Consider the following 13,609-nt stretch of genomic DNA (forward strand, 5'->3'; position numbering starts at 1 on the left):
CACATTGTGTCACTTTGGTGGAAGGGTGGCACAGTGGTACCACTGAAGCCTCACAGTAAGGTGACCAGGGTTCACATCCTAGGTCTTCCATGTGTGGAGTTTGCATGCTCTCCCTGTGTCTGATTGGGTTTCCTTCCACTGAGGAGATGCTGGTGTCACAACTGGTGACGCTAAACTGGCCTCTGTGTGTCCGTGTACTCGTCCTGTGATGGACTGGTGTCCTGCTAGCTGGGATAGAGTCCCATGACCCTGGTCTGGATTAGGCAGGTTAGAAACTGACATGACTGTGTCACTTTTGAGATAAAGTGGAAATATGCTCCCCTTTAGAGGATAGATGTTTTGAGTTGAATGTTTTTTTGTGTGAAATGTATACAAAATCACTTTTACACAACATTTAACCTTAGTTATTAAATGATTCATACAAAATAAACTTTTTCCTGTTTAAGTCCCCTACGCAGAGCAAACAATATGTATAGAGTTATTAGCATAATATAAAATTACTTAGACTTTATCAGATTATTTATTTTTATCAACTCAAGCTCATTAATTATCAATGATTATTATCATTAGAATCCACAATATGAGAAGCAGATAAAAACTGAAGCCATATATTATTTAAATTAAGTGAGATTATGTAATTAAGAAAGACAACAAGCAAGTTACATCAATGTCCCATATAATTTACCACCCTAATAATACTAGAGCTTTCTGGTCCCTTATTTTTTATCAGTCTTGTGGATAAACTCCAACTGCAGCTTTATGTCACACCTATGATAAAGCTAATATGGCGCAGAGCAGTCCCAGGTTTTATTGTGCTCTTTTCTGTAAAATCATCACTATAAATTAATAAAAGAATAAGAGATAAAGTTAATGCTGATTACAAAAAGGCCTTAACTGAATAAACTAGTAACTGCAAAACAGTTTAGCATTCTCAGTGTCTGGAACTTGAAAACAGAATTTACAGCATTTAACACAAGAAACCCTGTTTCTATAATATGTGATGTATTTTTCAAAGATTAATCTTTTATTTGTATTAATTTTTAACATGTATGTACAAAATACCTGGGCCAAAATGTTTACATTTTACTTTTTTAAACAGATTTACAGTATAACTCATTATACCATGTAAAAACCTTTCCAATATTGATATTAAAACATACACAGTTCTTTATTATATCTTCAACTTTACTGTACCTGTCGTATTTAGGCTGTCAGAGGATGCACCTATGAAAAAATATAATAAACAGTTAACATGTTTGAAGACAATGAAAACTTTTAATGTCACCTAGTACAAAAATAATTACATTTCTAAATTTTAATAATACTTAATATGCTCAAACATTAGAATCGACAACACAAGATATTCCTCATCATAAAAAATTATTTAACTGAAGTGAGATTATCTAATTAAAGAAAAACAATGATCAAGCTACAGCAACGTTCCAAATAATATTTCCATTCCCATTGTTGTGCAATCCTACCTCCCAACGTCCCAGACTATGTTCTTATACACTTTAAATTCACTTGTATTTATTTTGCTATTTTTTCATAACAAATATTTATTATTCAATAATTTTTCTGTCTATTGATTAATTGTATTATTTGTCCCATAAGTCTGAATCTTTGTTTTGTATGTTTCTGCTGCTGTAAGCATCTACATTTACCCTTGGATTAATAAAGTTTATCTAACCTAATTTAATCTATTTATAGTAGATCTTTCTGGTCTGTAGATTCTCTTGAAATTTCAGTCTTGAGGGTAAACTCCTTCTGAACTTTAATGCTACATCTGTAATAACTGGTATGGCACATAGCAGCCACCAGGTTTGCCCAGTCTATAAAATCATCAGTTTTTTTTCAAGGAATTGCTGATTTAGTTAATGCAGATTACACAAAGGGCCCTGACTAACTACATTTATGCATGCAATCCAGTTTACCAAGCTCAATGTCTTGGACTTGAAAGCAGATTTTATAGTAATTAACATTAGCAACCATTTTTTTAGAATATTTGAGGAGCTTTGCTGACATACAGTACACTATGTGTACCTTTTGCTTTTGCCATCCTTGTTTTGGTGGATTATACTGAAATCTGAGTCCTGCATACTGCTTCTGTGTGAAAAGTTGTAGGAAATAGGGATATACAGTAGATTATTGGGACATTGGAGTTCCATCTGTAAAATATGGGAACAGCTCCACCATGACAGATTACATTTCAACCAAAATGGAACATATACTGGAAAGGTGTATGAGTAGATTAGTTGAGGATTGATTAAATTAAGGAATAGAAGCAGGGAGTTAAAGACAGGCCTGGTTTATAACTTCACATAAAGGAGCTGTAGTGCTATACTATGACTTTAACATTACTGTACCTGTAGTGTTCAAGGTTGCAGGCATTGTAGCTGTAAAAAAATGGTAATACACCCATAAGAAGGAATTTGAAAATGCAGAACACATAACAGTCTTTTACAGAACTGTACTTAATACAAATATACAAGTAAACTTTGAAATTACTAGCTCAAAATTAGTAAGCCAACATCAAATACGTAATACATTAAAAGCTGCTTTCCTTAATGCAAGAAGTATCAAAAATAAATCCAGTGAGCTATGGTACTGTTAGCTGCACATGAGTACGATATTATAGCAATAACAGAAACCTGGCTAAATCAGGGAGATAGAGATATGCGTAACATAGACGGTTAAACATTAGTCAGTTAAGAAACAGGGAAGCATGTTTAAAAGCACTTTAAATACAATTCCGGAAAACTAATCCCAAAATGTATAAGCAGTAAGAAATTAAGCTGAATTTGACATTGGATAAAGGAAAATACAAAGGAAAGCACAGCTTTATAAGGCCTAGAAGACATAAAACTTGTAACCATATGGCATATGAGAACATGAGGGCAACTGTTAAAAAGGATACTAGGCAGTTAGACAGAAAAATTGTAGAAAAACAAAAGTGGATCCAAAAAGATTAATTTGCTCTTTTAGTAGTAAAAGAACTACCAAGAAAAAATGAAGGGTATAAGGGAAAATTTAAATATGCAAACGGTGAAATATTAACAACTGCGTTAAAGTTTACACAAGTGACAAAATCGATAACTTCCCAATATAAACAAGAACTGCCAAGGAGGTGACTTGAAAATTCCAGTGCTTAAATTAAACAGGCTGAAATCTAACATATCATTAGAACCAGATGACATTAATTCTAGAGTGCATAAGTTAGTGAGTAAATATATGATGCATATTTTTAGAAAATCACTGCACACTGGTGGCATTTCTTAGGACTGAAGGACTGCAAATATATCCCGTGATATAAAAATGGTCATCAGGCTGATCTAACTAACTATGGGCTAATAGTTTTAACTTGTATCACAGGTAAATTAAAGGAAGTAGTTATTAAGAAATAATCAAGTATTATGTTACAAGAACAGCTACATTAGTAAACAGTTAAAATGGGTTTAGATAGGGGAGATAAAGTATTCACTAAAATGCTGGAATTCTATGATCAAGCAACAAAAGCAAATAATCAGAAAGGTGCTTATGACATTGTTGATCCTGATAAGGCCCAACATTGTAAGCCATTACTTCTTCATGCTAGAAGAAGAGGTTATTCAAAGAGCAGTGTGTACACAGGTGCAAAATTGGTTTAAACATGGGGAATAAATGTTTATAATGACAGGAACTTTCTCAGAATTAGAAGATTTTAAAAATGTTGTCTTTGAGGGATCAGTGCTGGAGCCACTGCTATTTTTAATATATATGAACAATCTGGATAAGAATATAAAAAAACAGCTGGTTAACTTTGTAGATTATAGCAAACTAGGTAAATGACAAGTAATCTAGAATCAGCTTAACCATTGCAGAGGAGCAGAATACAAGTTTGCGCAGATTTGTGTCAAATACAATGTAATGTAAATAGGTGTACATTTTTATACATAGAACGTGAAGATGTTCCATTTGTACACAAAATGGAAGAGTTGAAAACACATTAGGAGGACCCTGAAGTCATCGTGGACTCATTTCTGTTGTGACGCTGGGACGCCCTCAGCCGGGAAGGACCAGTGGAGTGAAGTGCACGGGGCATAGTGTCCCCCAGACCACTAGATAGTATCCCTACTGTATTGTGGCAGCACCACAGATTTCCACAGGACATCATGGGAAATGGAATTCTTTAACTCAGCCTTATTTGGCTCTGTGGATGCTGCCAGGAGGTGCTGCAGGGACTGGTGAGTCCCTTAATTGTTGGGCTCCCAACTCACCCGGAAGTGCTTCTGAACCACAGCTTCAGGACCACGGAAGCACTTATTACTGTTGCATTGTGGTTGTGGTGTGGGAAACGATTGCTAAGGAAGAATTTTCCACTAATAAAATCCTCTGGCTTATTGAAACTTGTGTCCGAGCCTGTGTGTGTCAGGTGTTTAGGGAGCTGGAACACCCCTGGATGCCATACTGTTTACATCCACACAGTGTACGGAAGCCATTGAGAAAATTAATAGAATGTTAAGTTATATGCCACAATGTATAGAGTGCAGGTTAAAGAAGGCTCTGTTTATGCTGTATAATGCACTAGGGAGACCTCACCTTGATTTCTGTGTATAGTTTGGCCTCCATATTACAAAAAAGATAGATAGATAGATAGATAGATAGATAGATAGATAGATAGATAGATAGATAGATAGATAGATAGATAGATAGATAGATAGATAGATAGATAGATAGATAGATAGATGGACAGATGATTCCAGGACTGTTATGTTTGAGCTGTAAGGAAAGACCAAGGAAAGGAAACGTTTTCAGTTTAAGCAAACAAAGAATAAGAAATGAAATTACTGAAATGTTTAAATTACAGTGAATTCCTGCTTAGTCTGTATTTTTTTAAAACATTTATAATTCATTACATTGTGTAAAGACTTTGATTGCCAACACTGGACTAAAAACATAGTTCATTAATATGTCTTCTCTTTACTGTACCTGTAGTATTCTGGCTGGCAATCATTGCATCTATAAAAAAAAAAAAGACACACAATGTTAACAAAAACATGTTTGGAAACACTGCAGCACATACTAACACATGTATCTTACAGACACCTACAGTATGACATTCATCAATCTTTTATATAATGTTCACCCCAGGCTCTGAGGTATCCTCCATCAGCTTTCATATGTCATATCCATAATAACTCTAATATAACGTACACACATAATTCACAATTTCACACAAACTACTTGGAGGTTTAGTAAACACTGACAGAACATATTGTGCTGATAATTATTGAGTATGCAAACCCACTTACAGTTGTCAGTGTCTTTAACTGAAATACAGCATTTACACTAGTTGACTTAAGAAAAGAAGTATGAAAATGAATTTTTTCATGCATTTATGTACAGAAATCATAAAAAATGACAAGGTCAGTTATATACAGTAATCCTTCGCTATATCGTGCTTCGACTTTCGCGGCTTCACTCTATCGCGGATTTTAAATGTATGCATATCTAAATATATATCACGGATTTTTCGCTGGTTCTCGGATTTCTGCGGACAATGGGTCTTTTAATTTATAGTACTTCCTTCCTCAGTTTGTTTGCCCAGTTGATTTCATACAAGGGACGCTATTGGCGGGTGGCTTAGAAGCTACCCAATCAGAGCATATATTACATATTAACTAAAACTCCTCAATGCTATAAGATATGTTTGCCGTGCGGTGCTCGATTGTTTGCTTGTCTCTGCCTCTATCTCACCCTCTCTGACATTCTCATCGCCTGACGGAGGTGGTGTGAGCAGAGGTGCTGTTTGCACAGAAGCTATTTGCCTAGTGGATACGGACGCTCCTCTAAGAAATGCCGCTTTATCGAGGTGCGTCCAAAAGCACACTTATTGATTTTTTGATTGTTTGCTTTAATCTCGTGGTCTCATGTCGCGTCGTCTCTCTCTCTCTCTCTCTCTCTCTCTCTCTCTCTCTCTCTCTCTCTCTCTCTCTCTCTCTCTGACGTTCTCTGCGCCTGACAGAGGAGATGTGAGCAGAGGGACTGTTTGCACAGAGGCTGTTTTCTTAGAAGATACTGACGATCCTCTAAAAAAATGCCGCGGCAAACTTAAAAGCACACGTATTGATTTTTAGATTGTTTGCTTTTCTTTGCGAGCGCTCTCTCTCTCTCTCTCTCTGAAATTCTCTGCTCCTGAAGAGAAGAAGATCTATTTGCATCCTTTTAATTATGAGAAAGAACTGTCATCTCTGTCTTGTCATAGAGCGCAGTTCAAACTTTTGACTAAAAGGTGTTATTTCATGTCTAGAGGGCTCTAATAATGTTAACAGTGTGGGAGAGTTTATAAGGGCTTAAAATATATAAAAATAACCATACAAACATATGGTTTCTACTTTGTGGATTTTCATCTATCGCGGGGGGTTCTGGAACGCAACCCCCGCGATCGAGGAGGGATTACTGTAATTAATTTGTAGATAACAACCACCACTTTTAGCTTTTCTGAATTATATTTGCAACTCCATTGTAAAATATAAGGGTCCTTCATTGTCAACATTTTACTAAATAAGCACACACAAATAAGGCCTTATCTTGTACTGTGATGTGCTTTATGTTAACCACTGATTTTGCCTTTTAATAGTTACTAGCAGAATACCCGCGCTTCGCAGCGGAGAAGTAGTGTTTTAAAGAAGGTACGAAAAAGAAAGGAAAAATTTTAAAACTAACGTAACATGGTTGTTAATGTAATTGTTTTGTCATTGATATGAGTGTTGTTCTCATATCTATCTATATATATATTTCTCTATCTATCTATCTATCTATATATATATATACCCACGCTTGGCAGCGGAGAAGTAGTGTGTTAAAGAAGGAAAGAGAAAGAAAAGGAAACATTTTAAAAATAATGTAACATGATTGTTAAAGTAATTGTTTTGTTTATTTGGCGGCAGCGTCACGAAGTTGTTTTCGGTAGCTGCATCAGAAAATGTGCCACGATGTCTGACACGCCTCCTTTTTACTGTTTTCTCACAGCTTGGATTGCTGCTGTCATATATACACACACACACACACACACACATACATACATACATACATACATACATACATACATATATATATATATATATATACATACACATATATATATATATACACATATATATATATCTTCATATCTACATATCTATATACATATCTACATATACACACACTCGCACATACATACCTATCTACATCATATATACACACACATACATACATACACACACACAAATTATATATGTATGTATGTATGTATGTATGTATGTGTGTGTGTGTGTGTGTGTGTGTATATATACACATACATATACTTGTGTGTATGTTTGTATGTGTCTATATGTGTGTGTATAGGTTTGGTCACTGAGTGCAAGGGAAAAATAATAAATTATAGTCTATAAGTTATTAAACAGTAAAACATTAACGTTTTAAGAAGTACAGGTACATTGAAATTACATTTTCTATGTGAACATTCAAATTTGTGCCTCTGGTAATGTGCCTTACCGGCATTTAAAGAAAATTAGTTTTGTGTCCTCTGCAGTGTTAAGAGAGAAAGGCTTTGGTTTGGGATAAAAGGAAAAAGGTGTAAAGAAAGGAAAGTTGCCTTTTTCTTTTATATAGTATAGCAAAATACCCGCGCTTCGCAGCGGAGAAGTAGTGTGTTAAAGAAGCAATGAAAAGAAAAGGAAACATTTTGAAAATAACGTAACCTGATTGTCAATGTAATTGTTTTGTCGCGCTGCATTATGGGATCTGTAGTTTATTGTGTTACCAGCGCTTCATATACCCGGGCTTTAATAACAATAATACAGTATATAAAATGATCTCGGGCGGATATAATTACACGCCGGGCCGGATGTGGCCCGCCCTTGAGTTTGACACATATGGACTAAATAGAACTTGAAAAGATATATTTTTCAAATGTGATCGCGCAATTCAGATAGAGTTGACGCGCACTACAGCCTGCATGCCTCAATGAGTCATCCTCCCCTCGCCCTTTTTACCGTTCATCTAATGAATACACTGAGTATGGCTTTACCAAAACAATCATTGATGGCGAATAAAGTATCCATTATTCGAGTATGTAGAGCGGGATATATATATATACATATATATATATACCCGCGTATCGCAGCGGAGAAGTAGTGTGTTAAAAAGGTAGAAAAGAAAAGGGAACATTTTAAAAATAACGTAACATGACTTTCAATATACAGTATTTGTTTTGTGAGTGTTACTGAGTGTTGCTGTCATCAAGGATTTGATTATCATTATTTCTTTCAATCAGGTTCGTATTTGTAGGATGTGTTGTGTTCAAGTTACATTCCGTGTTTGTCAATTGTTGTAAAGATGACAGGTTTCATTCATCGATTCGTTTCTTACTGCATCAATAAACAGCTCGTCTTCTTCTTTATCTGAGACCTGACACACTGCATGCACGGGTTTTTTACCCTGTCTTCCTTTAGCGGACATTGACTTTTTCCACCGTGTGCTTTGTTTCCACAGTAGCTGCATTTATGAATATGCTTATCAGACGCTTCATATTTTTGCTGCCTTTTCAATTGTGTAATTCGGTTTTGTTCAGCTCTTTGGAACTGTTGCTTTTATCTGTGCACTCGTCAGTTCACGTGAGCCACTCGGTGTACTTGCATCGAAGGTTCCCAGCTGTGCTGGTGCCATCTCGTGCTATGTCCATAGCTTTATTTAATGTTACCTTAGTCCTGGCACTTAAAACTTTCTCTCGCAGTTTCGCTGAGTTTGTGTCAAACACCACGCTGACCATCTCATCTTCCTCTGCATAAGCACAGTCCTTAACCCGTGAATATTTAGTGGGAGTTTGCTATTGGATTGCCGCTGACGGACGGCCTTATATGGGCAGGCACTAAATTACAAACGCCAGCGGCAGCCTGTCTATAAACTTAATTTAAAGTGTAGGTTTACATCGTGCTTTGTTTCCGAAGTAGCAGAACTCATCATTATGGTTGTATATGTCACTCGCTCGCTTCTTATTGTTTCGCTGCCTTCTCAATTATATGTTTTCTTCAGCGCTTTTTTGAGGTCTTCCTGATTTTCTATGTGCTGCGTGATTACGTGGGAGGAGTGATGATGTCACACGAAACTCCGCCCCCACGGCGTTCAAGCTCATCTCCATTACAGTAAATGGAGAAAAACTGCTTCCAGTTATGACCATTACGCGTAGAATTTCGATATAAAACTTGGCCAACTTTTGTCAGGAAGCTGTAAGGAATGAACCTGCCAAATTTCAGCCTTCCACCCACACGGGAAGTTGGAGAATTAGTGATGAGTCAGTGAGTGAGTCAGTGAGTCAGTGAGTGAGTGAGTGAGTGAGTGAGGGCTTTGCCTTTTATTAGTATAGATTTTTGTTTCTTTTTCAATCCCAGATATTTTTCTCTAAAGCAAAGTTAAAATGTGAAGTTCAGAAAAATGTATGTATTTTTCAAACTTATAATGTACACTTCTGGAATTACTTAGTGTTGCTGCCTAACAGCCATAGAGTCTTACACTATGGCACTCATATCTCCTCCATGCAAAAGGGTGCAAACTTTGAAAAATCTGAAACTTGTCTGAATGAAAATGATGTGCTAGGTTTCTTGCCTGTCACAGCAGTCTTATATAAGGAGACTCACAAATGGGTCACTGAATTAAGATGAATTTCATGTTTAAATAATTTTTCTTTTATTTATTTTTATTAGATAACATATTTTCTGCCTACAAGAATGGTCTATTACTTTTCCTAGACAAAGGCAAATCAATTAAATTAGCCTTTTCTCTTTTTATATAATATCACATTGTGAAGTAATTTATTTAAAACTGTGATTGCGTTTATATTATCAATTATTCTTAAGATTAAAAGGGTGTTTGGGCATTAAACCTGTAACTAGATGTCTGACAGGATGAAACAGGCTTTGACTGTAAATACAGAGCTTAGAACTCTCTTTGCAAATTAAAAATTTAATTTCTTGGTAAATTCTGCAATTCAGACAGTATTTGAATGGTTTACTTGCTACAAAGGACAGGTGGCTCTACTTACTTACAATGTACATTAAATTACTTAAATGGCATAAAACATGAATTAACAATTGCATTTGAAAAAGTACAGTTCATGCATTTGGTGACAACACTTTTTTGTTATTTTCTTTTTTCCTGAATTTTGTTTATCTACATAAACATTTAATGAGCTACGCCATCCACTCTAACTTGTTAAGACATGCCATGTGTAGTGATGAGCGAACCCCACTGAATTCGCTTCTCCTCTAGTTCAATGAAAATGTGGAAATGTTCATGAATTTCAGCAAACTCTGTGAAATGAATAGACATAAGGAGAAGAATAAACTAAATGTGTTTGTGCAATGATCTGTCAAATGTCCATGAGGGCTATTCTGGCCAAAAATGTTACCTGACCAGTGAGGCTGCAGTGCTAACCACTGCACAACCATGCTTTCCTGTGATAAATTAGGTCACATATTGGGCTGCATTGCCACTTTCTAGAGCCATCTCTGTTACAGAGAAAAGATACTTTCACACAGACGAAAGTCAGAGAAATGCTGGATCAGCTGTGGTCGCACGCAACTTTTATATCTCACGGTAATAACTTTAATAAGTGATTGCTTGCGTAATGCAATAAGCTTAACTAATCTGAGATGCTGTCCTCATGCAACAGGACAGTTCTCTATAGCAACGCTTCTCAAATTATTCACTGCGATGACCCTTTGATGGGTACAGATGTAGAGAGATAAAATAATTTAACACTAGAAGGGCCACGATCAACGTCAATTGCTGCTTTGTTTTTTAAATATTTATTTATTTCATTAGTACACACAACACTCTTCTGTCCTTCCTTGACTTTGCCTAAAATGCTGCACTTTAAGTGGCCAAGTAGTTGCAACTCTGAAATTCTATTTAGAAAACATGATTGATGATTTTTCTCTTTGTTTTTTCACACAAAAAACCCACTATTACCACCACAAGCAATACGTTTAAATGTTAATACCCAGGTGAAAATCGCTGCCTCTCTCCTCTGGTTCACAAAGCAATGATGAGGATGAGTATAACATTGAGGGATACACATTTATTAGGAAGGATAGATGGAACAGACAAGGAGGTGGGGTTGCTGTTTATGTCAAACAGAATTTAAACACAAGTCCTCTTCAATTGGGTGATGAGCCCCATCTAAGTGAGGACATGTGGCTTCGCCTGGAAAGCATTAGGGAAAGTGGTCTTATTTTAGAAGTGTGTTACAGACCACCCAATGTAGACAGTAATTTCAAAACACATTGTTTTAGTAATATTAAAAAGATGAGTCTTCACACATTATACAGTTCACAGCAGCATTTTGTCATTATTACTATAACATGAAAAAAAGTTTCCGTTCTAGTTATGTGTTCAACATTTCTTGCCTCACATTTCCTGTCATCCTACATTTATGCAGAACATTGTAGACATAGATTACACATGAAATGTATTATTCTAAATAGTAATATATTATTTATCCTATGAAATTCCAGACATCTAACTCCCAGATAAAGTGACTTCTGCTCTGGGAATTTTGTGTCTGACTTGACTTCAGCTGCCTCGGTGGGGGATCGGACAGCAGGCTGTTTGCTGCTTGTGCTGACTGACACATTTGCAAAACAAAGATGTTGATAAGAAGGTGCAACAGAATTTAGGGTGGCCCGGCATCATGAATATTTTCGTAGGCTTCAGGGATTCTAGTATTAATTCCCTTTTACTTTACCTCTTACTTGACGGTTCATTTACAACTAAAATATTGAAAGAATCTCTTAGGGTTGTCTTTCACTTTATCTGCTATATTTCAGGCCAGTAAGCTTAACGTGCATCATTGGAAACTTAATAGAAGGAATTATTAAGGATAAGATTGAACAGTAAATGGCAAGCACTAGAGTTTTTCTGAACAATCAGCATGAGTTCAGAAGAGGGAGCTCATGTTTTACTAACATGCTGGAATTCTTTGAGGAAGGAACAAAAACATATGATCAAAGTGTAGCTTATATTATTTATCTTGACTTTCAGAAAGCATTTGATGAGGTGCAACTTAAGAGTTTGGGCATCAAACTAAAAGAAGTGGGAGTTCGGGGTGATGTTTGTAGATGGGGGCAGAAATGGCTTACACACAGGAACCAGAGGGTGATGGTGTGAAGAACTTTATCAGAACTGGCTGATGTTAAGAGTGCTGCTCCACAGGGGTTAGTGCTAGGCCCACTGCTATTTTTAATATATATAAATGATTTAGAAAGGAATATAAGTGACAAGCTGGTTAAGTTTACAGATGATACCAAGATAGGTGGATTGGCAGATAATTTGGAATCCATTAAATCATTACAGAAGGACTTGGACAGCATACAGGCTTGGGCAGATTTATGGCAGATGAAGTTAATTGTCAATGTTACACATAGGAAGTAAAAATGTTAGGTTTAAATACACAATCGAGAGTACACCTTATGTCAAGGATGTAGGAGACATAGAGGGCTCTTAGCTATCAACTTCCAGACAGTATTCAGAAGCCATTTAGAAGGCTAACAGAATGTTAGGTTATAGAGCACGATGTGTGGAGTACAAGTCCAAGGAGGTTATGCTCAGGCTTTATAATGCACTGGTAAGGCCTCATCTGGAGTACTGTGTGCAGTTTTGGTGTCCAGGCTATAAAAAGAAGGACATACTGTAGCTGTGCTACAAAAAGTCCAGAGAAGAGTTACTAGACTCATTCCAGGGCTAGAGGGGATGAATTTAGAAGAAAGACTGAAACAGCTGAGCCTTTTCAGTTTAAGCAAAAGAAGATTAAGAGGTGACATGATAAAAGTGTTTAAAATCATGAAGGAAATTAAACAGTGTATTGAGACTGTTATTTTAAAATGAGTTCATCAAGAACACAGGGATACAGTTGGAAAATTGTAAAGGGTAAATTTCACAGAATCTTTAGGAGTTTTTCTTTACACGGATAAAAAATAGACACTTGGAATAAGCTATCAAGTAGTGTGGTAGACAGTAAAACTTTAGGGACTATCAAAACTAGACTTGATGTTTTTTTAGAAGAATTAAGTGGGTAGGACTGGCGAGCTTTGTTTGCCTGAATGGCCTGTTCTCGTCCAGATTGTTCTAATGTTCACACTTAACTGCATTTGCATATCCTTTTTACCTCAACATATTCTCTTCTACCACTGTTAGACATGATAGAATTTTTTTTCCTCTGATGTAAATTTCTATCTGTCTTCAGCAGACAGCTATGAAATAATCAATGAAAGAATGTCACATTTATGCACTTATATACATAAAAAAGAAAATAATAAATAAATCTGAAAACTTTCTGCACTCCAGTTATTTCAGTTAGGTAAAAAAATTACTATAAACTTGAATTTGACATTGTGCAATGTATTACTTGACCTCCTTAAATAAGGGGCCTTTTAGGTGTAAAAATGTGATTTGTGTAAAGCTATATTGAAATGTTGGCACATGTCATAAATTATAGGCACACACAATCAAAAGTCTGGCACTGGTAGCCAATGTTAAATCGCATCCATGATTTAAAAGCAGATACACAGTCATGCAAAGAGAACCTACT

The 13,609-nt window shown here is 36.0% G+C and overlaps 1 protein-coding gene across 4 annotated transcripts in view; it reads right to left on the reverse strand.

Annotated features, from left to right (window-relative positions):
- adgrg2a (adhesion G protein-coupled receptor G2a) overlaps positions 1-13,609 on the reverse strand; it is a 177,728-nt gene that overhangs the window by 133,806 nt on the left and 30,313 nt on the right. For all 4 annotated transcript variants that reach the window (XM_039745531.1, XM_039745530.1, XM_039745528.1 and 1 more), the window contains 3 exons: positions 4,969-4,998; positions 2,367-2,396; positions 1,195-1,224 (listed from right to left, as the gene is read on the reverse strand). In XM_039745531.1, coding sequence (XP_039601465.1) covers positions 1,195-1,224; positions 2,367-2,396; positions 4,969-4,998 — 90 coding nt within the window. The remainder of the gene's footprint in view (positions 1-1,194; positions 1,225-2,366; positions 2,397-4,968; positions 4,999-13,609) is intronic.

The sequence above is a fragment of the Polypterus senegalus genome, chromosome 2 (assembly GCF_016835505.1).
Source record: "Polypterus senegalus isolate Bchr_013 chromosome 2, ASM1683550v1, whole genome shotgun sequence".
Lineage (NCBI taxonomy): Eukaryota > Metazoa > Chordata > Cladistia > Polypteriformes > Polypteridae > Polypterus > Polypterus senegalus.